Genomic DNA, 25,037 nt, shown 5'->3' on the forward strand with positions numbered 1-25,037 from the left:
CTAGCAGAAAAATATGGAGGATATAATTTTTCTTAATAAAGCAGAATTCATGTAACATACTGGAACTATTAACTGAAGAAGCCAATAGAATCAAAGACTTCCCTTTTCCAAATACCAAAAATTAACTGCAAACAAAAATCTCTATTTCTTTGCCTCTGAGGTCAAGAGGGTAGTCCCTACTCATGTGCAAGCTCCTAGCTTCATCTAAACTGCTGCTCTCCATTTGGCCTGCCTTGTTTATCCACCACACAGACCCAGGATAAATCTGGGAATTAAAAGTGCACAATAAGGGTCTGGACCTCAAGAATATGAAGTCCTGAGAAAGGGACTTCAGAAAAGGCCTTTAAGTCATGCAGTAGTTAACAAAGCTTTATGCAAGCCTAGGATGTTATAGAAGACTATTAAATTTGCAGCCAAATGTGTGGCACCTCTTTCGTAAGTTTTTACTGGATACCTTGGCTCATGCAGAATTTCTCTTTAAACCTTACTAGAGTAAAAAAACTTTGAAAATGTACAGGATAACAGCAGAAGTCAAACTATTCATAGCTCTGCTTACTGCATAACATATTTTTCTTCCCAGTCCTTTTTAAAAAAAGGAACAGACAATACAAATATGATTGCCAAAATTCAGATGATCAGAAAGCACTCACTTACCTGATTCTGCCTCTTGTTTTTGAAAGGGTGGGAAAAAACGTAAATATGTCATCTTAGTATTATACTTCAGAGTTCGGGTGCGTCTCATAACATGGGCAAAGGATAGTTTCAGGTGCTCACTGACATTCTTTAGTTGGAAGTATTTGGTGTTGAAGAATAGAAGTGTGTTCAATAAAACGATAGGGGAATATGCACCCAGCTGTTTACATTCCCACAAGTGTTCCTCTTCAATTCTTGAGAACATATAACCTAGAAACAATGGGCAAAGAAAAAAGAAGAGGGTTATTTATGCAATTTTAGGGCTGTCCCCATATTCAGTTACAAATGAACAGCTTTTACAGGCTGTGACTAATCTAGCAGATTTTCAGAATTTTCCCAAAGCAATGAAAGCATCATACATGAGCAGGGTGGGAGGGCAGAAATGAGTAAAATTAAGTAGGTAGATTTTGCCAGAGATGCATGTAAGTTCTCTTTCAGCTAACCTTCTGTATTAATGAACTGCATATTAGATCAAATTCAGACCTATCATAAGCAATTGTAATTCCAATAAAACCAAGAACACTGCATGCACGAACATAAGAGGGAGCATGGAGAATCAAGCTGTGGAACAGCATGATCTTCCAATACTTGAAGAATGGAGAGAAGGATATAAAAGAAGGTTGCAGACACCAGCAGAATCTCAATAAGTTCTAATTTCACTGTATCAAACCACAGCCAGCCAACTGCAAAAATGTGTAATTCCTAAGACATGGAGCATGCGTTTAAAATGTACCATCTTTATCTACAAATAGCCCATTGTGCTTACTGTAAGTCAGTTAGGGAAAGGAGATATGGGGGCTTGTAAGAGATTTGTTGCGGAAAAAAACATCACCGTACGCAGCAGTCTATAAGTAATTGGGTTATTTCTGTATTAAAGAAAAAGTTTGTTTTCTAAATGAAAAGCCAGTCGTGGATCCACGTATGGAGCTGCCAACATCACTCAAGTTTCGCTGATACTCTGAAAAAGATCTTAGGTACTTATACGGCTGGTGTCCAGCTTTATAAACTGCATGATCATACTTGAAGACCAATTAAAAATAGCTGCAGAATTTGGGAACTCTTAATTTGGAAGTGACTGAGGTGAGAAGAACTTGGAATTAAGGAGTCGAGACAAGATTCCAATGATTTGCTAATGTGATCCCTGGATTTATCAGAAGGAATATTTCCAGCACTAAAAGGGAAATACCAGTGCAACTGTACTTGCAGTAACTCATCTCCAATACTATATACAATTCTGGCTACCTGTATTCAAAAAAGATTAGCTAAAACTTGAGGGAAGAGAAGAACTAGCATGTTGACTACAGGAATGGGAAGCCTTTCTTTCAAAGGAGTTGAGAGATTGATCAGAGGCAAAGGTATATTTAAGTGTAATCCGTAACTGGTAAGGACAGACATAAAATCCATGATGCTAGTCTACCACAAACAATTACGTGGTGGAGAAAGAGGAGACTAATGTGAATGCCTCAGATCACATTCTTCTTCATGGCATTGAGAAAATACTAATTTATAATATGGCTTTGTCATGCAGCTACACAAAACAAAATAATTGTCCTACCATTTGGAAGAATTGTAGGTTCCCAGATTTTCAAAAGTTTTGTAAGTTCAATCATAAACCTGGAATAGGGCTCGGTAAAAATGTTATCTATTCTACCATTCTCAAACAGGTACTACAAGAGAAAAAAAGGAAGACATACAGTTTGTGATTATATAACATTGCAGAGAAGATACAGGACATCAGATTCTTTTCCTTTCTTATGTCCCAGTCTCTTATGGTCCAAAACACTTTTTTGAAATATTCACTAAGATATCAAATCAAATTTTCTGCAGGGACTGGGACCTCCCCAGTATGAAATGAGAGATCTAGGCAAGAATTATTGTTAATATTCCAAGCTCTAGAGCTGTTTTCTGAAAAATCATCATCCTCTAAGTGTTAGATATTCTTAAAAAAAGTCTGCCTATAAAAACCAGAAGAGTTATTGAGTATTTTTCTGTTGAAAAGAACTTCACATGCTAATACCTCCTGACAATAGATATAGGCCCAGCACTAGGCTGCTGAAATAGCTCGACTTACAGCATCGAGGTGAAAGTCCCTTAAACTCTTGTCAAGCAGCAGTTAAAAAAAGTTTGCTACAAGTCAGGAGTGTGCATCAATAAATAAGTCAAAACTGGAACACACAAAAATTGCTAATAGTCCTAGACCTTATCAATGGCACTTTGAATTTTAACTCTTTCTACATTTTTTTCAAGCATAGCCAGGAAAAAAAAATTAAGATAATTCCATGCCTAGTCAAACAGTAGGTTTTACATTAGAAGTAGCTTTTGACTTCTTACTTCCAAATGACTGTTCAAGGAAAGGAACAAGCAGGCTATTCTAAAAATAAGCCCCTAACAGAAATATACTGAACATTGAGATTTAAACAGAAGTTAGTATTACACTTAGGTTTGTACTGCAACTGTTTCAAGGCAGGTAGCAAGGCAGGTATCAAGGACTTAGTACATTACCCTTAGCATTCATTAATTACAATGCTATTATTCCCATTGTATTTTTTCTGTAAATATTGCCAACACAACAGGTATCTGCCTAGCCACTGAAGAAGCTCATCAGTCTTAGCTGGGTAACCTCTTCCATGTGAACTTGTATATTAGAAGAGCATTGTGCAACTGTTTTAGATCTGAAACATTCCATCATAATGCAAATATTTCTGAGGAGCAAATCTTTCCTATACATGAAAAAGGATCAAAAAGGTACCAAACCCAAAGATTTGTGTCTAGGTAGAAACACCTAGCCCTCCACGCCACATTCCTCCCAAGTACAGAAGAAGCCTGTTCACTCTGATCATAAAAAGGTCCAGACAAGTTAGGCAAATATGGGATTAAGACAGACTAAGAATAAAGCACAAAAAAGATACACTCTTGCCTCCTCTACAAAAACCAAGCAGCTACATGGGACTATGGATACAAGCATAAATAACCAGAGCAAGTTTTGTATGTTCTCAGCAATACCCTAATTCTGACTTACCTGCTGAATTCCAAGGCACAAGTATAAGATGCTGTCAGGATCATATTTTTCTCCATTTGGTCTCCGCACCTCTTGAATAAACTGGCACAAGCCAAAACTCAGCTCAGCAAAAGTGCATGAGAGAATGTCCTCCTTGAGTTTCACAGGACGAACTACAGCCAAGAAAATTATTAGAAAAAATAACTTAATTCAACAGATTAAATCTTCACACATTCCTTATTATTTCACGTAGGCAGAACTATTAAATCTTCTATCTCATACATGAAGTACCCTGTATGTTTAAACCTGTGAACTATTTCCTATCTGTTGGCTAACAATTAAATGAGGATTTGGCCAATAAAAAACAAACCACCTGCATGTGCAACCAGTACAAATGCTGCGACTGAGTAATAAGGCTGCAGGTATTTAAAGCTAAGACATATAAATGTTTGGGAGTCTGCTGAATCCGAAGATGTGGCATGGCAATGGTTGCATGTACTCAAGGCTGGCAGCGTAGGGTTGATAAATAGGTTTCACCTCTATAGCCGGACTCAGGGGAATCCTGAGTAAGAGAAAGATCTTGAGTATTTCCTAATAGTTCTGGACATGAGTTGAGTGCAGCATATTCATCTCCTTAAAGGGAGAAGGGATGAAGAGTTTAACGGGACATGCATGGGATTCAGAAAGGGAAGCAGAGCTACCAGGGAATCAATCAATCAAAGGATCCGCAATGAAATTACCAGGCTTTGGCTGCTCCACACCTTACAAAAGCGCCTGCTTGAGACCAAGCAGGGAACCTTTCTGAAAGGGGTGGGGGTGGACACAGTTTCCTGGAACTGACTGTAATATTTGCTTCCTTAGCCACAAGAAGAAAACACAGTAACTCATGTGATCACTCTTCTTCTGGGAAACAAAAACCAGCTGTTCTCATGTAATGACAACAAAAATTCCAAATAAGAGAGGAAAAAGCAGATCACGTTCTAACTAGAATTTTCCCTTTGGGATCTTTCTTATATAAGCCCTGCCACGCTTAGTTCTTTACATTGCAGAAGTATTTAATATGGTTTGCTCTCTTCCCCACCATCTCCAAAAAGCTCAGTTATATTCCTAACTTAAATTCTCTGCTTGACTCTGAAAATTTGCCCACAAAACTCTCAGTGCAAGCATGTAAGACAGATCTGAGACCAGGGAAAAGGGGAGTTAGACACGGCCAAATCCCAGGACTGCTGTGCTTTTGTAAAAAAAATAAAATAATCCACAATTAGAAAAATAAACAAAAGTGACATTTATATTGTCATTATTATCTATCGCCCTAGTGAGACACAAGGAACAATTCATGCCTTTTAAAGTTAGTTTCAGGCAGGGTGCAGTACAGAATGGGTAGATTTTTGGAAAGCTTCTTTCCAGCTGGGAAGCCTAGAAATAAGGTGTTAAGATTTTAATGTTGAAGCACACAATTTTTTTACAGCAAACAGTTATGCTGACAAATACTTTGTGAATGCGTTAGCTACAGATGAAAAAGATGGGGCCAAGTCGGTGCTGTCAACTTAGAATTATGGCCCGATAATAGCTCAGTAAAGCTCTGCAGCTGCATAAAGCATCTCTTCTACAAATGAAGAATTACCACATGCAAATGAATGCAAAGTGGAGGTTAAAAGACTAACATTTCTAACGTTGAAAAGAAATCTGGTATTTTAGAGCCTGTTTTAATAGGTAACAGATAAATTAAGAATGTAATAGCTATGATTTTTAAATGCATGAAAAAACGCAAGACAGTATTCCATAAAATCTTTTCTCCACTCATGGATATTTTAAAACTCAGTAATATCTAACCCTAATTTTTATTTGAATAACATATCATGCCAAGTGCTCTTCAAACTATTTCTGTTTCCACTGAGAGAGAAAAATTCACCTGAAAACTTCAGGTCCCCTTGTTCCTCCTGTGCGTTTTTCCATTGGACCCAGTTTTTCCAGGCGTTTACCCCATACATATACTTTAGGGTCATCCCAGAAACAGAGCATCCTGGGTAGGAGCCCTGCATCAGATTCCGGGGCTCTACAGAAACTACAGACTTCTTCCGTCCCTACAGGCAAACAAACAAATCAAAACATTTAATAAGCTCTTCATCTATGGATGCTTAACTTGATCTCACATAAAAAGGCCATTATGCTGACATGATAACAAAATCCTACTCTCATGACAGAGTCTGAGTGAATATATATGTATTTTTAATATGTGGACAAATATTAACCACATTTTACAGAAAAGGTGCAATAAAATACAATAATTCTCATTGTGATCAATATGCACAGAAATATATTCCTCTTTAGCTACACAAGAAAAAATTTATTCTTCCCTGTACATTATGACACTACTTAAAAGACATCTCTTTTGGAGTTTTTTGAAACGATACACATTTAAAAAAATGTTCTGCACTAAAAAGAGCATTTATTCTACCTAGTTGCAGAGGGGGAGGAAAGGAAATCTTATATAGCAGAACAGGAAAAAATACACAGCGTAGTTAAATCGAATTCTCATTTTCACCCTGGAGCAGTATTTTTTCACTTCTGAGAATAAGCATGCACATAACATTACTACTTCAAATGCAAGGAACTTGTGTTCCAGAAGTATTTTCTTACCCGTCTTTTTGGCTGTGGGAAGCCATCTCTATGTCTCCGTCTTGCTCGTGAACGTGAGTGCAAACCCAGTCCTTTACTGAGAGGGTCAAATGAGTCTGAAGTCAAATCAACACCATTAAGAGTTTAATTGTATGATTTAACAGCCCAGGTAGAAGTGTCACTTAGATACTATGGAATACCTTACAGTTGGCAATCACACCTGTATATTCAAATAATGCTTTACCTTTGAATAATTAGGCAATATATGTACCTTCTGTATAAAGAAAGTAAATTCTCAGAAGACGAAAAAAGCCCCCGCCCCCGCAAACAGTGGGTATACTTATTCAGGCAAACTTACATTCTTCTGCGCCACTCACATGGATTATACCTAGGGACACAGAAGTGACAAATTCAAAGGAGTCAAGCAAGACTACCTGCCACTCCTGTTGGGGGTTCTGTAGAATGCTGTCTTTAACGATAGCAGTAATATTTTTAAAATAGCAGAGCTGATATATTACTGCAGCTTTAAATATCCAGTTTTACTAAATGAAAACATATACCCTTCATAAGCAGACTGCTGGTACAATGCTTACTCAAAAAATTGCGCATACTTTTATACAACAATGCATTTTTCTTATACAGACCTGATGGAAAATCTGCCTCCAGGTCCTGTTCCACATCACCTTTGGAGAACTGCTTCAGTTCTGGATCTGGTTCTGGCAGGGCATTTGATCGTAAGGCATAGTGATTTAACTCATCCTCCCAGCTGTGTGGAGTGGACACTGCTTCAGATTCTAGATCTCCACTATAAGTGCTACCTTGGTCTGTAATGAGAGTGATCAAATATACCGTGTGCTATAGGAAAGGGCAGACAAAAAGCGGATTTTGCAAGAAAATGTACAACAGGATCCAAATCCATTTGCAAAAAAAAAAAATCCAACTGACCTTTCTCAAATATCTTGGGGTCCAGGAAGAGCTCATGCTCAGATGTTTGAGATCCTTTAGAAAAAGAAGGAAATCTGTATCTACAAATGACTGACAGCTTACATAACTAATACAAAATACTTTGAACACCAAAAAAACATGTATTAGGTCATAATACTAACACACATGATGCGTCTTCTCCACTAGGCTTCTCCTAACAGCTTTCTACCTTGGTCATGCTGTTATGGGAGAAACAGAAATGCAGAACTAACCCATGTTTGCTTTTCCAAACGTTTCCATCCCTCCGTGTTTGTTATTTGAGTCATTTGTAGACAAGTAAGATATTTTGTTCATTTCTTTTCAGCTTGTTCCACTTTTATTACATGGGATGATCACTATCCAACACATTCTAACCTGCATCACCCTCCAAGAATCCACCATAAAAAGCCTGATAGGAAAATATTCTTGTAAAGCAGCTGCTCTGTCTTCTTGATTTTGACTCCTTCTGCTAATGCATGATGTACTGATCTGGAGATTACTACCTCTAGCAATCTGTTACTGTCAACAAAAGTCAAATCAGCACCTAGGATCAGGGAAAGGGAATGCAAAGACATTTAAACCACTGTCAGTGCTCTGTATCTAACGTGGGTTCTATGCTAAGCATAGCTCTACTGAATACTAACTGATAAACCCCTGTGAAATTACAAAAGCACCCGAGATGGGAACTATAGAGGAAGAGTAAACTAACCTTAAAAGAAAACATGTTTTCAAAACAAAGAACAGAATATTGTACACAGAGACAAAATTCTCTCCAAATATACAGTTCAGCTGAATTCCCCCAGGGCCTCCTCATTTTAAAAGAATAAGCCATCAAAATTGCTAAGACATGACATAAACATTATAGTCCTGTCTAGGTTGGCACTTTACCTGCATGAACACTTGCATTGTGGAAAATAAATGTTGGTAAGACAACAGGACCATTTAACTTGGCATGCATACTTGGGAAGCAGCCAATATAGGCCCTACATCTATTTCTCTATCTATTTTCTGTGATGAGAGGACCTTCATCTCACTGCATTTAGTTTCCTTTTTAAAAACACCACATACCACCATGAGAGTGTGTTTTTTCTTTCTCCTCATCTTCTGCAATCATTTCTGCCATCTGAAGGAGATCAGCTTCAAATGGATTTGTGGGAATCTTTTCCTTGATATCCTGAATAGTTTCAATGATCTTATCAGCATTATCCAGGGTAGTTGGGAAGAGCATGGGAACTGGTACCTATGGAACACGCGGAAAATATTAGAGCATGTTTGGGGGTGAAGGGAAACAGCAAATACATAAGGGAGATTCCTCTCATTTAATCTTCCATATATTTTAGGACTGCTAAATTTAATTTACAAATAACTCCAGCCTGGACAGCTTGTTTCACTTCTGCAATAACCCTGCAAATCAGTAGTTTTGTGTGATGATGCTTAACCAAACATGATCCAATAAGGAAAGAAATGGCTTCAAGGACTCCACATACCACTGGCATGACTAGTCACAAAACCCAACGACACTGCTCTGCGCCCTCTTCAGAACCAAGACTGTAAACCAGTTCTCTAGTGAACTGAAGTATAACTTACAGGTACTGGCATCCCAAGTGGAACTGGTGTGTACTGAGTGTAGAGGTGAAGGGGCACTGGCACAAACACTGGTACAGGAACAGGTACCACAATGATCTGGGGTTGAACTTCTTCTTCTTCTTCTTCTATCAAAAATAGAACAAACCAAAAATTGTTTAACCATATGACTATCCACTACACTCCAGAGTGTCCATGATAATTGTTTGGACTTCTGCTTGTAACTCAGTGTGCACAGTACCACGTCTTGGTTTGTAGCCATCTTTCACTTTAGCATTGTTGTAACAAGTATTAATACTACAGTTTGGAAATAAACAGCACTGTGACCATATACATGAATGCTGGAAGGGAAGAGTGGAAATAAGTATTAAATACATCCCCGTAAATGGTGTGTTATTGCAATTATCTCACAAGTTAACTACAAGACTGTAAGAAGGTACCATTAAAAAACTAACAACAATCTTCCCACTTAACTTCACCTTCCTCATTAAGAGGTTTCAACACTAGATACCCTTCTTCTATAGTAATAATGATGAAAAAACCACTCAATGGCAGTCTGGACTATGTAATAGCCTTTGAAGGTGTTTCTATTTCTTCCTGCCCAAAGAGGGAGCTTAGAGCAAATATGAATCTAATGAAATTATCTTAGAAATAGGGACTTAATTTTCAGTGGTTCTTAGTATCTGTATCTAATAATTAAAGGAAAGTGAGAGCTGAAACAATCTTTGAGAAATCATGCGCTTTATTAAAATGAGTCTGCTCCTGTGGCTTGTGCTGTGAGAGCTAAGAACTCACAAATTCTGTCCTGAGGAAAATGAGTTCCCTCTGTTGCCTTTTGCATGTCATTTAATTATTGCACTTCCTTTTCCACAGTTAAAATGATCGCAGAACGCTAAAGATGAGTTAAAGCAAATCTCAAGATTCATCACACATGAAGCTTTAAGGATTTCAAAGAATAGCAAATGTTTTACACCTGTAAGGCAAACTGCTACTTGGAAAATACCATACGACGATCTGAAAACTATTTAAGGTTTTAAAATATGTTAAAAAGTATTCGCTGTTACATAAATCATGCATTACTCTCTCAACTGCAACACAGACTTTTATAAAATGGTAGGAGATTAGATACATACCTGTCTGGCATTCTTTGTTTTGTGTGTGAGGTTTGCATGAGGTGGCCTTAGTCTGTGTGATCGGCTTGCACAATAATGCTTTGTTTTTTAGAAGCCTAGGTGGTTGTGATGGTGGTAGCTTTAGGGCATCTGTCTGAGTACTAGCCTGTTTGGAAAAATACAAATGAGGGCAGAGTCAGTATTGGTTTGAAGGATATCGTAAGATTAGTATTTGTTCTCTACTATGGGAGGTTGAACGATTTAAAACTGTCCTTGCTGATAAAAATGATCATTTAAAAACTATTGCAAAACCAGCTTGCTAATGTATTTGGTGCTTTCTGGTCTTCACCAGATTTATTTTAATGAAACAACAGGCTTTTTTTTTTTTTTTGTTAACAGTGCAGTGAACAAATCTGCAAGAATGTTTGGTTTCTGTAGTCAAATAACCTCTATAAACTTTTGACATTGGAATCTTACTGATGGCAAAGATATAAAGAGGTGTTTAAGACACTTCTGATGACTAAAAGTCTGGCTGATACAGATACCCAAAACACTTAGTAAACGGATGTGAAATCACTGAAAAGAAATAAAAGTAAAAAATGAACACAAATGCTGGCAGTATCAGTATCACTTCCTGATTACACACAGACTGACTATTCGTGCTTGTACTAATTTCATGTCCTGCTAACTGTAATTTTCAGTCATGCATTCAAATAACAGGATCTGTTTCATTAGGGAAAATTCATACTCTAATCCATAAATGACACTTCAACTAAAAGCAAGGGTGTCAGTCTTCCAGAACCTAAGAGCTATATAATAAAATCTTCGTATTTTAAGAGAGTTGCAAGATGTATACCACATACCTCAAAGAGCTCAAGAATAGGAACTCTAGGAGTTATTCAGAGATAAGCGGTGACAATGGTTCCCCACAGCTCCGTTACCACACTACTAGAGAGTGGGGAAGGAAAGCTAAGCTGCAAGAGCTTGGTCACGTCAGCCCCGGCAGCCCACGGTGGTCCCCTTCCTCCCATGCTAGTCCTTTTGACATCACATCCCACTTCTGGGCACAAAAGGTAGCCTCAAGTACAGAAGCCACACATGAATTGCTTGAGAACTACAGCCATCTCACGAGCTACAATTTGACAAGCTTTGTCTTAAAATATCTAATCAATCTGTCAGTGGACACAAAAAGACTTTTATACCATACAAGTTCTATCCATTTCAAAAAAAAGCATCTGCAAGCTGCATGAATTTTAAATCCCAATCACAACGAGGAAAAGCAGTTACAAAATGACGATGCAAAATTCTTGGATACTTTACTTGTTATTGATACAATCTGGGCGAAAGTGAGAAAAAGAGTCTCTTGTAAAACTTACATCTCCTATTATTTTTGCTGTCACAGTAGGGACTGCACCTGTGAAGAAAAAACATACAATAGCCTGTGTACTTATCATCAAGGACCATAACCCATACTCTGCCAAGGTCAAGAAAAAGAATTCCCATTAAACCTCATTCCTTGGTGTATGTACGTAAATTTAAGTCATTTTTTATACCTAGGTAAAGGAAGGACAAAACTGTAACCATATACACTGATGTGAAGCATAATGAAGAAGTGGCTGTTGTCCTCAGCAAAGATCCCTGAACAAATTAAATGTTCAGGAATAGAGATTTAAAAATACAGGCATCATATGCAGCAGTCTTACCCTGTAAAACATTGTTGGAGTTAACTGTAGGCTGGGCAGCAGGGGTGCTTGCAAGGGACACCACATTTGCTATGACAGGGGTTGAGTCCTTTCTCAAAGAAGGAGGGCCTGATGAGGAAGCTGGTGCCATAGAAAGGTTTGCTGCACAGAGTGAACAGAAGAAAACTAAAATAAGCAGTAAGATAATTTATAAAACAGCATTTCTGAAACAACACCCACCCTCCAGATTTATCTCCAAATGAAAAAGCCTGCTGTATGAGAAGGGAATGTAGGTGTCAAACTGCAGTGTTTCAGTTTACATAGGAGCTGGTTCCACAAGCAAACTTAAGTTGTTTTCCAGTCACTGAAACATTTCAGAAGTTCACCATAGTATGAAAGCAGCTTTCTCTTTGTAATAGTATGTGTATTACAGCAGCACTCGGGAGATAAGAAGACTGGATGCCTCACTGTGCCCGGTACCGCATATACATAGTATAGGAGACAGTTGAGATCCTGACAAATAATGAATGAGGTGAATTTTATGAGGCTCTCACAGTTAGAGGAATTCTTAGGTTCTTTCCATTTGAAAGCACCATTCGTTACCACATTACCATGAATTACCACATTTCATCAAAAAATACTGTTCTGAGACACTCCATTATCCTGGCAGCCCCCAGTTCAGAGAGGTGCCTGGAGACCAGTTTTGCAAAGGCACTGCATACTGGCCTCAGCTGAAGTTGCAGGCACACTTCGGAAGAAGCAGGCCCACCATACATTTTGCTATCCTTACTAACAGCCAAATGAATGTCACATGGTATAGTTATGGCCTGAAAGTATAAAGTTACTTATTATTACTCTTAATCAGGGAAAACAGCTCCCACCAATATAAGCAGCAGATGTGCACAAAGTTGAAGAGCTGAATATGGCCTGGTGCCTACTATAAACTTTCAGTTAATATTCTTTATTGCTTGTTGGGTACCTTACTGTTGCAGTCACCATCACTCAGTGGGAGATTATGCCCCTCTTTAGGATCAGTGCTATTTCTGCCCTTTGTTTCGCTTCCTCTTCCTGTCTTTGTGGGCCTTTCTTCCTTTCTTCCCTTTGCATTTCATTCCCTACAGAAACTCACAGTTCCTATTCCTGTGGGCTTCATTCCCACCCTCCTTCCCATTCCATCTGCTGAAATAATGAGCAATGAAACAGCTACAGCACACATTAATCTTGGCATTGATACTTTAAGAATCAACACTTAATGACATAGAAACGGTAACTCTTCATATGCCTACAGACTACACAGAACTAGATATTTTAAGTTCATATATGGAAGTCTGTATTTACAACCATTAAGTCTACTAATTTCACCACTTGATTTTGTTTGTTAAATGAACATTAACATTCTACTGTATCTGGCTATGTCTTATCAAGTACAGAGACAAGCTAGGTATTTAACATGTCTTCAATAGATACCAGCATATTTTACCCTAATAAAATGGGCCTTTGTTTTATGAAAGTGATTGAAAAGTAAGTGCTTTTGTTTCATCTTCTTTAAAATCACAATCTAGGTTTGGTATATGAAGCAATCTCATTTCATACCTGCAGAAGTTTGAAATTGTATGAAGTAAGATAGAGATCTAAAACTGAGCCCATTCAATGGCAATGGACAAGGCGCCCAGTAGAGGATATATCTCAAAAAGTTCACTGAATCGAGTTTCCAAATAAATGTTCATATCACTATCATGCACATCAAAAGGCAATACTATTCCCAGCCTGTTTTACCTGTGTTGTTTGGGGGTGGAGGGTCAGAAACACTTTGCTGATTACAGAACAACAGAATACAAAGCAGATTGCAAAAATGCTTGATCTCCCCTTGCCATTTCATGGACTCACTGAGTTTACCTTGTCTCTTACAACCATCACACTTTGCCATCTAGGAAAACAGAGTGAGGGAGAAATTAAACACACTTGTAAACAGCAACAAAGAGTATGTGTATAAAAACCTCTTTGCACCCTGCTCAGCAAATATAATGTAAAGAAATCTGTAAGAGCGCATCATTTTTGCAGTGTAACACAAAGCAGCAGAAGACTCAGTGTCTGTCTTCCCACAACCCATATCAGGTTTTCTCTATACAGAAAACTGGTACTCAAAAGTTAAGAAGGATTTACTCATCACTCACATACATGTCATATATCCCATGGACACAGAAGTCAACTACAGGTAGTTCACATAGCTCCTAATGTACAACGGTTCTTTTGCTAACACGTTTACATTCTAGAGGATGCTATGTGAGAATATTGCTTACCTGGTAAAACAAAACTGTGAATTTAGACATGCACTCCTCTGAGCAAAATTCCTCCATTTTCCCCCCAAAGTGATTCTGGACCAGTTTGGGGGAAGCCTGTAAACAGTAACTGCACATTTTACAGTGGTTTCCCCAGCGCTTAGCCAAGTCATGTTTATAGAGCAGTTTACAACCTAAAAGCAGAGAAAATAGCAAGAAAACAAAAGCATCCTTCAATATCAAAATGACATTTGCTCGACACTTCTAATTCTTGTATTTCATTATGTCTGTAATAATTTGTTGAAACATACCATTAAAATGTAAAGTATGAACAAAGTTCTGTGTTTCTAAACCTAAAAAACAGCTTTCTAACCTAAAACCATTAGGTTTCTCTTAGTATCACCAATAATTTTAAGGCAAAACACTTCTGACTTGATTTGTCTGAGAGACAGTCTTGCCCTTTCTTACCTTCACTACAGAATGGCTTATCTATGCCTGAGAATCGCACTGTCTCCTTGATAATTTTCTCAATTTTGCAGTATTCACACATTGCCATTACACTGCTCCTCTTCTTATATTCATCACAGCAGGTCTTCCCACAAAACTGGAACATTTTACCCTGCAAAACAGCCAGAATGTTTTGGTTTCAATGTTTCACATCCCAGATAATACATTTTAATTGATAATAAAAACTCAGAAGCATATTTATGCCCTTGGAAATCAACAGCAGACAGCACTAGCGAATAAGTCTCCCTACTTAGCTTTATAAACAAAGACAGCACAATTTTCTGCAGAAAGCCCTCACCAATGTGCTTTGTCCTGGAATTAAAAGGATCATCTCTGGGACCAAGAATCAGGAATGTGCTTACCTAGCCAGGCAACCATAGGGTTTGGGTTTTTTGGAGGGTTTTTTTTTCTGTTTTTAAGCTCAAAGAGCTAGTATTGGTATTAATTTTGATAATGATTAAATGATACCAAAATCAGTTTGAAATTCCTCCATAGCTGGTCATAGTAAGCAACAGAGCAGTACTGACAGACCATGTCATATAAGCTACAATTTCTTGGGTTTCTGTTGAGAAATATAAGCTTGAAAAGCCCTAATCTTTATTACCTTGTAGTCAAGCAGTTCTGGTTTGGTTGCAAACAATCTGTTACAGTGCTGACACCTGAGTTTTACAACAGGGCGGGCAAAAGTGACTTGCTGGGACTGGGCAGCCAGCCTCTGTAGACCAGCTGCAGCTGAACTGCTCATGGAGCTGGGGGACACAGTCGAGGTGGTGCCACCTGCCGATACCGTTGCCCCTGAGGGAATGCTTACAATGACTTGACCTTGCGACAGAGGTACCACTGAGGAGTTCATTCCTGTAGGCTTGTTGAACAAATTCTGCAGGAAAGCAAATTGAGGAATAGACTTTATTTTACAATATTACATATTTTACCTGACATCCCAGGTATTTTACACCATCAATTTATTATTCTGTTAATTCAGCTAAGAAGAAATCCTAGATGTCACACCTGAAAAGCTACTACACAACTGTAGCTGCAAAAATTGCGTATGCTCCCATCTGACATAGCCAAGTGATACTGAGGGTTTGCTGAAGTTTTACAGCTGTTGCACTGAACTTGAACACCTGAGGGTGAAACAGAGAAGAAAAAGTGATTTATGCAACATCAGGTTGTATTGCAGATAATTTTGCACTGTGCATACAAAAACAGAGAATCTGAACGACAAGCCAAGGTACACACAGAAGCCCAAGATGAAGTTTCTACAGATTCACAAGCAGACACTGCAACTGCGGTGCTTGTTGCTTGCCAGATCCTTTAATTAATCTCCCAGTATCCCTAGGATGTCAGTAAGCATTTTTCTATTTTACAAGAAAAATAGCTGAGAATATGTTTGCCTAGCTCAATGCAACATTAGGCAGAGGTAACTAAGCTAATCATCCTGGAGAACAAGGGGCAGAATAGTCACAGTGGTGGTATGGCACATGTCCACAGAAGTGGATTTGTCTAGCTGGGAAACCTACCAGCTGCACTTGTAAGAGCAGAAAATAGATTAAGGTTTATTATCATGTTTAAGCTCTCTAAAAACAAGGCTGAAATGGCTGTACTGTCCCTGTTAGGTTTATCTGTGGTAGAAAGTCCTTATGTTCCCATCTCAGCACCTCCCTTTAAAAAAAAAGCCACCTTCCAACTCCCCCCCCCAAAAAAAAAGAATATTGGCCTTAACTTTCAAGACAAATTAAGTTTGGATATGAGCTACATGAAATTATGCTTCTAAAGAAGTAAAAGGATAAAGTTACCTGCAGAAGTAACCATTTTCACTCTATATGCTGACAAGCAGTTAACAGAGCAAAACAGTTCAGTTTTTCCCAAGTTATTTGTGCTCTCTATCATCTCGGCTGAAGATCTCAAAGATTTACACAGTGCGCAAGGTGTAATTTTAGCTGACTTCTGTGGAAACATGGAAATCTGTCATTCATGTGAAACTTAGTATTTTTATTAACCTGGAAATTAATCACTAACATATAAAATGCGTATAAAAGTGACTGCCAGTGCACTTGAAACAGCACTTATTTTACAGCTCTATTACTTATCATGCAGATATTTGAGTTCTCTAGTACACTTGCTATATTCACACTTTGACCACCTGAGACTTGGGCTGTCTCTCATTCAGGGTAAGCGCTACCTTTGCGGGCCAGTTTAAACAGTACCAAGGCTGTCAGGGCGAAGGCCTCCAAGTGCAAACAACACTGTGTTGTAATAGCACGTACCAAGCACCTTGTATCAGACGACTTCAACATTTTTGCCGAGAAGCAATATTTTGCTTATGATTTTTAATACATCAGCTATGTATGTAAGCAATATTCCCATTTAACAGATGAGAAAAGCAACTGAGAGGAGGAGGTTCCTCTCTCACCCACAAAATCCCAGAAACTATCAGAATGTATCTGACAATTGAGTTGAATGCTGTTTAAAAATCAACAGGAAATAGGTAAGACTTATAAGCTTTGAACATAATGTATTATCAGGAAGACTAACAGGTATGAGGTTTTGATGTGAGATGAAAAAGCAACATGAAATCCCTCTCCCTTCCAGCTTATTTAATTTAATTTCCAGATTTGTTTCAGAGGACAACTAATGCTGTAGGTAATTTTCTGGATGAAATACTTTTACCAGATTTTTTTTTTTAATTCATTAGGCCTTTCTTGGCCTAAGTGGCCTGAATAATGAGGCAGCAGAGTCAAGTCACAAAATGAAGTTACACTATCTTATCAGAGAGCAATTTTTCCTAAAGTAATTGCATTAAAATAAGTCAGTCAAAAATAATTGAGCTATTATAATAAATTAAGGTTCTCTCAACTGCTCAGCTCTTTAAAAGGCTCCATTATAATAAAAATTAAAATATTAAAGTTTAAAAATTAAAATAAAAATTATCAACTAATTATTACTTTTCCTCTCCACTTAATTCAAATGCTACAATTTAATAGAGAATACTCAAACAGGGAGCATCTCAAAGGCTGAAAAAAGGTCACAGTGGACTGCTGCTGAGTAGTCCCACTGTGTCTTCTCTCATACTGGAATACTCTGGTAGCCAGTTCAGTGGTAAGAGAAACAGAGCAACATGTTTGGGCAAAGACTAAGCAGCAAATGGCAAAAGGAGTTATCTTAGATCAAGACAGTAACTGAAATAATCAACTAATAAATTGGGTGTTTCTTAAAACACCCAAAATCTAATCAAAGACATATTTTTATATTCTGTCAAAATATACCTGCTTGTATGCTGTCACACATGTTGAACTGCAGAACTTTTTTGACTGTCCCTCTATTTGAAGCATGTGACATTGGCCAGAGCCACTGTAGCAGTATCCTCCACAATTCTCACAGCAGTTCATGGTCAAGTTGTTAGCAGAGCGGAACTTGGAGAAGCAGGCATCGCTGCAGAGCTTGTGTACAACATTCTGGTAATTCACTTCGTGTCTAATCTGGAAGAAAAGAAAGAATATATAACAAGAATAGAAAGAATATGTATGTTCATCTCTGAGATAGCAAGTTGTCCTGATCTAAAGGAAATTCAAATGAAAAAGAAGTTTGCAATTACCACCGCATTCTTCTGGCACATGCTGCACTTGGTTGAAATGCTGTTAGTATGAATAGTAACAACAGGTTTCCTTTTCAGTTCATATGTAGAAAGACATGACTGGCTGCAGAAATCCTTACTGGAGTTTGTATTGTCAAACTGGGCAGTGATTACATCCTTTGGATTTAGAATGTCTCTATGGAAAAAAGAAAAACAAACAAACAAAGAGATAAAGAATTAATGTTGGTTTCATGTCAACTTGCTGTCCTTTCTTTTTCTGCAGACTAAACGTTCTCTAGAAGAGGGTGGATTCATTTAATTTAAAGCTTTTCTTTTTGCTGACCTAAGTACCTGACTTCATTTTTCTTTTCCTATTAGGAAAATAGCTAAGAAGTACAATTCTTGAGTAGATATTTTGTGAAACATTTTGTACCTGGACTTAGGAGTGGCCTATAAATACATCAAGCTCTATAATTAAATCTTTTCAAAAGGAACTGGGAAAAGATAACTGTTTTGCACGGTCTTTACTAAAAAAAAAAATTTAGAAAGCAGGATATGTGGAATAATTCCCTTTAACAATGAAAATACCAATCATAATGGGGTAGGGGAAAAAAAGGGGGAAAAACAAAAGGTCACAATTTCTAGTCACCATCTAGTTCAGTTCAAAACGGTCTGACTAGTATTGTAACTTTCCACCGCTTATTTCCCATCTACAGTTTTGTTTATTTGTTGCTGGATTTAACAAACTGAACTTTCTCCTTATTTCTGCTCTCTTTTGAAACAGTCATTCACAGAAAAGTTTCAAAGCCCTTAAGTCAAAAAACTAGGAGGAAATATCTATATAATTTTCTTGGTTGGAAGGATGCCTCCTTCTCACTTGTCTTGTCAGAGGTAAACCATTTTTCAACAGAAGAAATACAAATTACAGCCAAGACTGCTAAACTTTATTACAAGGCCTTTTCACACTGAGACAGCAAGTGAAAAGAATAATTAATTGAAGTCTCAAGTTTAAGTTCAGCTGACCTTGTAAAACCGAGAGTAATAAATTTGTTGTTGAAGAAATGATGAACAAAGCAGTATTCCTTTTGCGAAGGAACCTTCATAACTAAAAATAATAAATATGGATAATTCTCCTCTATAAACAGACCGTAGCACAATCAGTCTGCAAAGTTATTTATTTGCCTCAAGTTATGGTATAGTAATATGACATCTTAAAAGCGCTAGTCACAAAGGTCTCCTTTTGCTAATTTGGAGATAATAATACAAATGAAAAAAAAAAAAATCAGTAATTAAAATATTTTTAGAGCTGAAGATTCAGGCCTGTGTTTCCAACAGGACTGTGGAAAATGCAGATCTTTTTTAAAGAATTTTTTCCAAGTAGACTCACAAAAGCAAACCTTGCCTTTCCACTCTAGGCCTAGGTAGAAAGTAACTGATTTAGGTGCTGAAACCCCAACTACCTGAAAATCTCAATTCTTAATAAATTTAATCTTTCTACATCTTATGAAGGTTTAGCCACCATCAAATAACAACAGCAGCGACATATTTTGAAGAGCTAAAACCTACAGACATCTAAGCTCACAGAATGGAGCCAGACTGGAAAGTTAATTTTTTTTTAGAATGTAAGGAAATATCCTGCCTCAAGTATATCAATTTACCCATGTTTTATTTCATTTTACGGGATTTAGCAAATCTATTTTCATCTAGAAGAAATAATACATAAAATATTTTTTGAAAATGTACTCGTTAGTGGTTTTGAGAGTGCAACAACATTTTAAAATGGCAGGAAAGTGTGGTAACTTTTGAAATACAGTTTTTAATATTTGGCTCATTTAAATTAAAAAAAGACAAGATGCATACTTCACAACAGAGGCTTTTAAATCTATGTCTATGTAAAATCCCATTAACGAAATGGAACTGAAAGCGGACAGACCAATCATCAAGTAACAGCATTGGCCACGATTTTTTGAAGAGAAGCGTAACAGAAGTGGGCATTACAGAAACAGCATGTTGCCTAAAAAGAGAACTGAAGCCTTTCATTATCTGCTTGAATATCAATTATTACTAGAACAAATTAAAACACTGTCCTACTTTGAGCAGCTTGAGCAGGTTTTCTTGGTAGAAGCTGGTGGGCGAGAAGCTGGAACAGTGTATCCAGTGAGGCACAGTGTGGAGCAGAAGAGCTGGGTAGAGCCTTTCCTCTGGTATGCAGTTTGCCCCTTCTGCAGGATTTTTTTACAGCCAGAACAGGAAACCCGAACAGCTGTGGTTGGAACTGAAGGAAGCATTTTACTCATGCCAGAGGATGCCACAGCAGGCTGGAAACCTGATGACAGCTGTGGAGCTAAAAAAAAAAAAAAAAAAACCACAGAGAAAACAGAGTAACTGTTATGTATGTATTGCACTTGTGTGCAGGGGGCAAGCACAAAGCTTATGACTTCATTTGGGTTGTCAGGGTCTAAGGGAGAATTAAATAGCAGATGAACTCTCCATAAATACATGCCCTGTGCTGGTTTTCTGCACAGTAGATTGTTTCAACTACTCTTAAGACTGAGAATGCACTTTTAACATCCCTTTCACATTCAATTTTCCTTTGCCTCAAAAATATAATTATTTTCCAATCTCTGAATTCCATTGTCTCTAAAACAAACTGGTTCTTTTTTTCTACTGGGGTCAGACATAGCAAAAGAAATGCAGAATAACCTGCAAGACTATTTGCAAAGGTGATATATTTTACAGGTTTAAATAAAGTTAGTCTTGCCTATTCCTTACCAAGAGGACTGCCACTGACTGAAAATACAGCACTGATTTTCAGCTCCCCTTCCTGAGTTTTTGGCTGTTGGCCGTACTCCTAAAACAAAGGGAAAGGAAAAGGAGAACAAATACACAGATGTAATAACAGGTTACATGATTTCCATTCTTTCATAATGCTGTATTGAACTTAAGGTCCAGGAAGGCAAGAGTGAGTCTCCTAAGCCTGCTCCAAAGGCCAGGTTTACAGATGTTGCTGTATGAGCACCACACACAGAACCTGCTCAGAGGTTCACAGCAAACTACAACCAAGGGTGTCGTGTAGAAATGGAAAAGCACAGCTGCCTGGTGCATTCCCCTTTCCAGCTGTACTCCAAGACACCTCAGAATTCAGCCAGACAAAGCTTAAGAGAAATCTCTGCTTTCCACTCACACAAACTTTCCATCTAGAAGTGCTCCGCAGTCCTTGCCCCTACTCTGTGAAACAAGCTCTATCTTCACATTCATAGATGATAATAATGAAATAGAGACTGGGACCTAGATGGTGAGAAGCATTCTGTACTTAACCATGAGTTAAGTACCTTGGAGGAGCCTAAGGTGAAGCTTCGCAGCAGATCAAAGCTGGCACCACTAGAGCCAGACCATCACAGTCCTGACTTAGACTGGCTTCAGTCTAATAGGGGAGAAGGGAATAACCTCGCATTTTCTACAGGATGAGAAAATCCCTACAGACAGTCGCTTGTGGAATAGCTGACATACTATAAATTACTAGCTTACTCCACAGCAGCTATTCATACTTTGACACCATGCTTCTTGCCCGTGCTCTCCCTAGAAATCTGAACCATAAAGCAGTTTGTAACACTCTACATGTAGATCTTAATAGGCTGAAAAGCATAATCTCTTGGAACCACAGAGATGATAAGATTTAACCTACTTACAGTCATTTGAGAGTAGTCAGGGCATGATGTCATGTTATGACTGAGCTAAATTCACAGTTGCTGTCGGGCTGCAAGGTAAGCCAATTCAAAATCACTAAGCAAAATTAAGCTCTCCCTTTTCAGCGGCAGTGGACTGCTCCCTCATCTTAAGCTGCCTCCTAAAATCACACACTAACATCCACATAATACATGCTAAAACTTAACACTTCTCTTACGCCTGTGGGAAAATTACAAGTTTCTATGCTAGGACAATCAAACTATTTCTCAACAGGTTTCCCAGGAGAACAGGCAACGGTATTCCTTCATCATGTGAACCATCAGACAGAAACACTCAAGTGTCAAGTAAGAGAAGCTTTTAAGCTGTGTATGGGCATGCCATGATGACGGGTTTTAAAGCACCATGTTTTTTTTAATATTACAATTTAAAAACTAGTTATTTGCAGAAATACAGTTTTTTAAGCATTTTAACTGCAGTTTTATCCTTAGTCAGTACTAGTAAGAGAAATGGAGGTAAATCCTGACATCAACTGTGCATGATCAAGCATAGTTTCACAGCAGTGTAACAGTGTTGAAAGCCAAGAACCTTCAGCTCCAACTATCGGTTACAGCAAGAAATGCTCTTATCTTTCAGGATGCATGAAAAAAAACAAAAAAACCCGCATTAATTCCAATCTAAAGCAAAACAAAATGAACCACCTTCATCAGTTCTCATATTTTTCCAGTATCAGGCAGAGTTGATAATTACAGGATTTTACTCCAGGAATTAGTATTTTGAAGAATATGATATTGGATATTTAAATTCTTCAAGTCTTCACTTTTACTTATTAATATGATCTTTGATAACCACAGACATCTTGCATTGCATTCCCCACAAATCCACACAGCAGATGCCATCTTGGGAGGACAAAAGAATAGACAGATTTAACCAATGTACACATGGTTTGACATTATATACGCTTAAGGAAAAATAAAACCAAACAATCTCACGGACACTGAACAAATCGAAGGGCAGTAAAATCTGAATAGTTTCAAATACTTAGTTTACTTCTTTATTTTATTAAGCCAAGAGTATTATGGGAAAAGAAGAAAAAATGCTGGGAAGACAGGCCCAGAGAGAAGAGGAGGTATAGCAGAAGTACACAGAAAGATGCTGGAAAAACTAATGCCTGCACAAGAACACCAGCACTCTAGTGTCGATGCAAGTGGGATGAATCACTGGGAAGTTTTGCACACCTTTAACTGCATGTAAAGTTTGGCATGTAACCCAAATAATAGCAGTGAGGAGACAGGAATTGCAACACAGATCATTTCCCTGGTGTCACACGGCAAACCAGTGGCAAAGAGACCGGTTAGAGCTCAGCAATCCCTGCCCCAGCACCACTCAATCCATAGGTCAGACTTTCTCCATTTTGCAAGTATTGAACTTTTACCTTTATCGTTATAAAAAATGCCAGTGTCAAATGAGAAAGTCACCTTGACACATGCTTAAATTGACTTCACTGATGTGTACGTATTTAAATATTTTGCTAAGGTAAGACTTCTAAGTGTTAATTTAAAACAAGAACAAACAACAAACCACTGTGCTCGCAAAGATAACCTTTAAGAGGGAAGTAGCAGGAATAGCACTGTTTCAACTACACATCTCTAACTGTGACAACTCACAAAATATTCAGTAAAACATGATTTACATTTTATTTCCTAGTGAGACCGAGCTGAGATAAAGTGTCTATATTGCCACAGATTTAATAATGAAAGTTTTACAGCACTTTGCTTTGTCTCTAACTGAAAAGCAAAACATTTTCAGTGACATGGTAACATGACATCAAAAAGTTGGGGGTTTGGGTTTCATGGTAGTATAAGAGGGAAAAATCCTTCTACTAAACTATGTTCTTCAAGTTAAATTTCGGTCAACAAACCAAATAAATTGCTGAATTTATGTCCAGCTTATGCGGTCAGCTGTCAGACCAAAATGAGAAATGCAATGGGAAACTTACCTCGGAATTATCAGGTTCATCTTTAATTTTGTCTAATAGTCCCTGCTGTGGGGCCATAGCTTTATCATATTCGTCATCCAAAGGCTCCTCCTTAATTCTAATATTTGGTGCAAAGGAATTCCCCAGCTCTTGTCCAATAGATTCCTTACTAGAAAATAGGTAGCTAGACTCCTGAAACAATAATATGAAAAAGAATTCACCCTCCTGCATCTGCCATTAGGAGTTGGGCTGCTGCCAAGGGGAGTTTCTGTTGCAGACCAAGAGAAATGGGTCCTGCCACTGGAAGGTGGGAGAAATGATGGGCAGCAGCTGCTGCCTCTACCTCCCTGCAGCACCCCTGTCATCCCACCCCCAATCCTTTTCACTCCTCTGGACAAAGCAGAAGCCACCCAGCTCTCTAAGGTGGTTGTCAGTAGGGGCATTCGGCTGTTTGGGCAGTGTCTCCTGTTGATACAGCTGTTCCCTGTCTCATCTGGAAAAAAGGCAGCAGGTGAGATGGATGCATCCAGGTCTAGATTCGGTTCACCAGTCAGTCAGACCGTGCTGAACATGAAAGTGGCTATCAAAAGAATCCTCAATCCAAAGAGAGGGTCAGCAAAATTTTACAAAATTATATGCACTGTTTAAGTAGCAAAGATGTCTAAGAGTCAGAAGATCAGTTTTCTTGATACTCAAATTTACACTCAAATACAAAATACGTATTTTGAATTATTCCAGTATATCGCTGCACTTGCAAAAGTGTTTGAAAGATCTATAGCTTACCCTGAAGTTAGTTTCTGGAGTTTGTGGCGCTAACTGCGTCCGTAATGTTTCTTCTACTTGATTATGAACTGAGGAAAACATATACATTAAATATAAATGAATACAGATTCCAACGCATTTCCTTTAAAACTATCTAGAGTCTCATACTGATCCCCAGCCCCATAGTCCGTCAGCACCTCAGAAGTATTAAACTACTCCCTTTCTCCTCCCTGCAAGTAAGACGGTAATCCTTGAAGAGAATTGACATTTTTTATTATTCTATTGGGTCATTATTTTCCCATTCCAGCAAAATGGTTGTAAAATTCTGAGGCAAATTGTTCATTCAGAATTTTCTCCACCCCAGTGAGTTCTGAACTCTGCCATGTTTCGACATTTATATCAGACAATATTTTTCAGAGCAACAACTTTCATCCTTTTCTTTGCTGTTCTGGTCTTTTGCCTCTTCCCCCCTTCTCAGGAAACAGTAGCTTATGCTTTTTTAGCATGTAGCTTTTTAAAAATACTGGATTTGCCTGGATACTGGATGCTGCCTATGAGCTGTTTCAATTACTGACTACTCTACCTGAGGCTGCACAGCTTTC

General features: G+C 38.1%; 1 protein-coding gene across 5 annotated transcripts in view; it reads right to left on the minus strand.

Moving 5' to 3' along the window:
* The window catches only part of LOC143169845 (zinc finger MYM-type protein 4-like), a 48,460-nt gene that overhangs the window by 8,031 nt on the left and 15,392 nt on the right, over positions 1 to 25,037 (minus strand). Inside the window, exons 4-27 of one of the 5 annotated variants that reach the window (XM_076357553.1) lie at positions 24,457 to 24,524; positions 23,695 to 23,865; positions 20,784 to 20,862; positions 20,103 to 20,355; positions 18,033 to 18,207; positions 17,704 to 17,916; positions 16,234 to 16,384; positions 15,446 to 15,561; positions 15,249 to 15,314; positions 14,399 to 14,549; positions 13,952 to 14,124; positions 13,428 to 13,578; positions 11,673 to 11,813; positions 11,346 to 11,383; positions 9,991 to 10,135; positions 8,861 to 8,985; positions 8,342 to 8,513; positions 7,256 to 7,309; positions 6,955 to 7,134; positions 6,332 to 6,426; positions 5,604 to 5,775; positions 3,713 to 3,864; positions 2,249 to 2,360; positions 655 to 903 (exon numbers count right to left, since the gene is read on the minus strand). In XM_076357553.1, the coding sequence (XP_076213668.1) occupies positions 655 to 903; positions 2,249 to 2,360; positions 3,713 to 3,864; positions 5,604 to 5,775; positions 6,332 to 6,426; positions 6,955 to 7,134; positions 7,256 to 7,309; positions 8,342 to 8,513; positions 8,861 to 8,985; positions 9,991 to 10,135; positions 11,346 to 11,383; positions 11,673 to 11,813; positions 13,428 to 13,578; positions 13,952 to 14,124; positions 14,399 to 14,549; positions 15,249 to 15,314; positions 15,446 to 15,561; positions 16,234 to 16,384; positions 17,704 to 17,916; positions 18,033 to 18,207; positions 20,103 to 20,355; positions 20,784 to 20,862; positions 23,695 to 23,865; positions 24,457 to 24,524 (3,402 nt within the window). Of the gene's footprint in view, positions 1 to 654; positions 904 to 2,248; positions 2,361 to 3,712; positions 3,865 to 5,603; positions 5,776 to 6,331; positions 6,427 to 6,954; positions 7,135 to 7,255; positions 7,310 to 8,341; positions 8,514 to 8,860; positions 8,986 to 9,990; positions 10,136 to 11,345; positions 11,384 to 11,672; positions 11,814 to 13,427; positions 13,579 to 13,951; positions 14,125 to 14,398; positions 14,550 to 15,041; positions 15,315 to 15,445; positions 15,562 to 16,233; positions 16,385 to 17,703; positions 17,917 to 18,032; positions 18,208 to 20,102; positions 20,356 to 20,783; positions 20,863 to 23,694; positions 23,866 to 24,456; positions 24,525 to 25,037 lie in introns of those variants that run through there. The other 4 variants (XM_076357551.1, XM_076357550.1, XM_076357552.1 and 1 more) reach the window with 4 other exon arrangements.

This window comes from Aptenodytes patagonicus, chromosome 21 (genome assembly GCF_965638725.1).
Source record: "Aptenodytes patagonicus chromosome 21, bAptPat1.pri.cur, whole genome shotgun sequence".
NCBI lineage: Eukaryota > Metazoa > Chordata > Aves > Sphenisciformes > Spheniscidae > Aptenodytes > Aptenodytes patagonicus.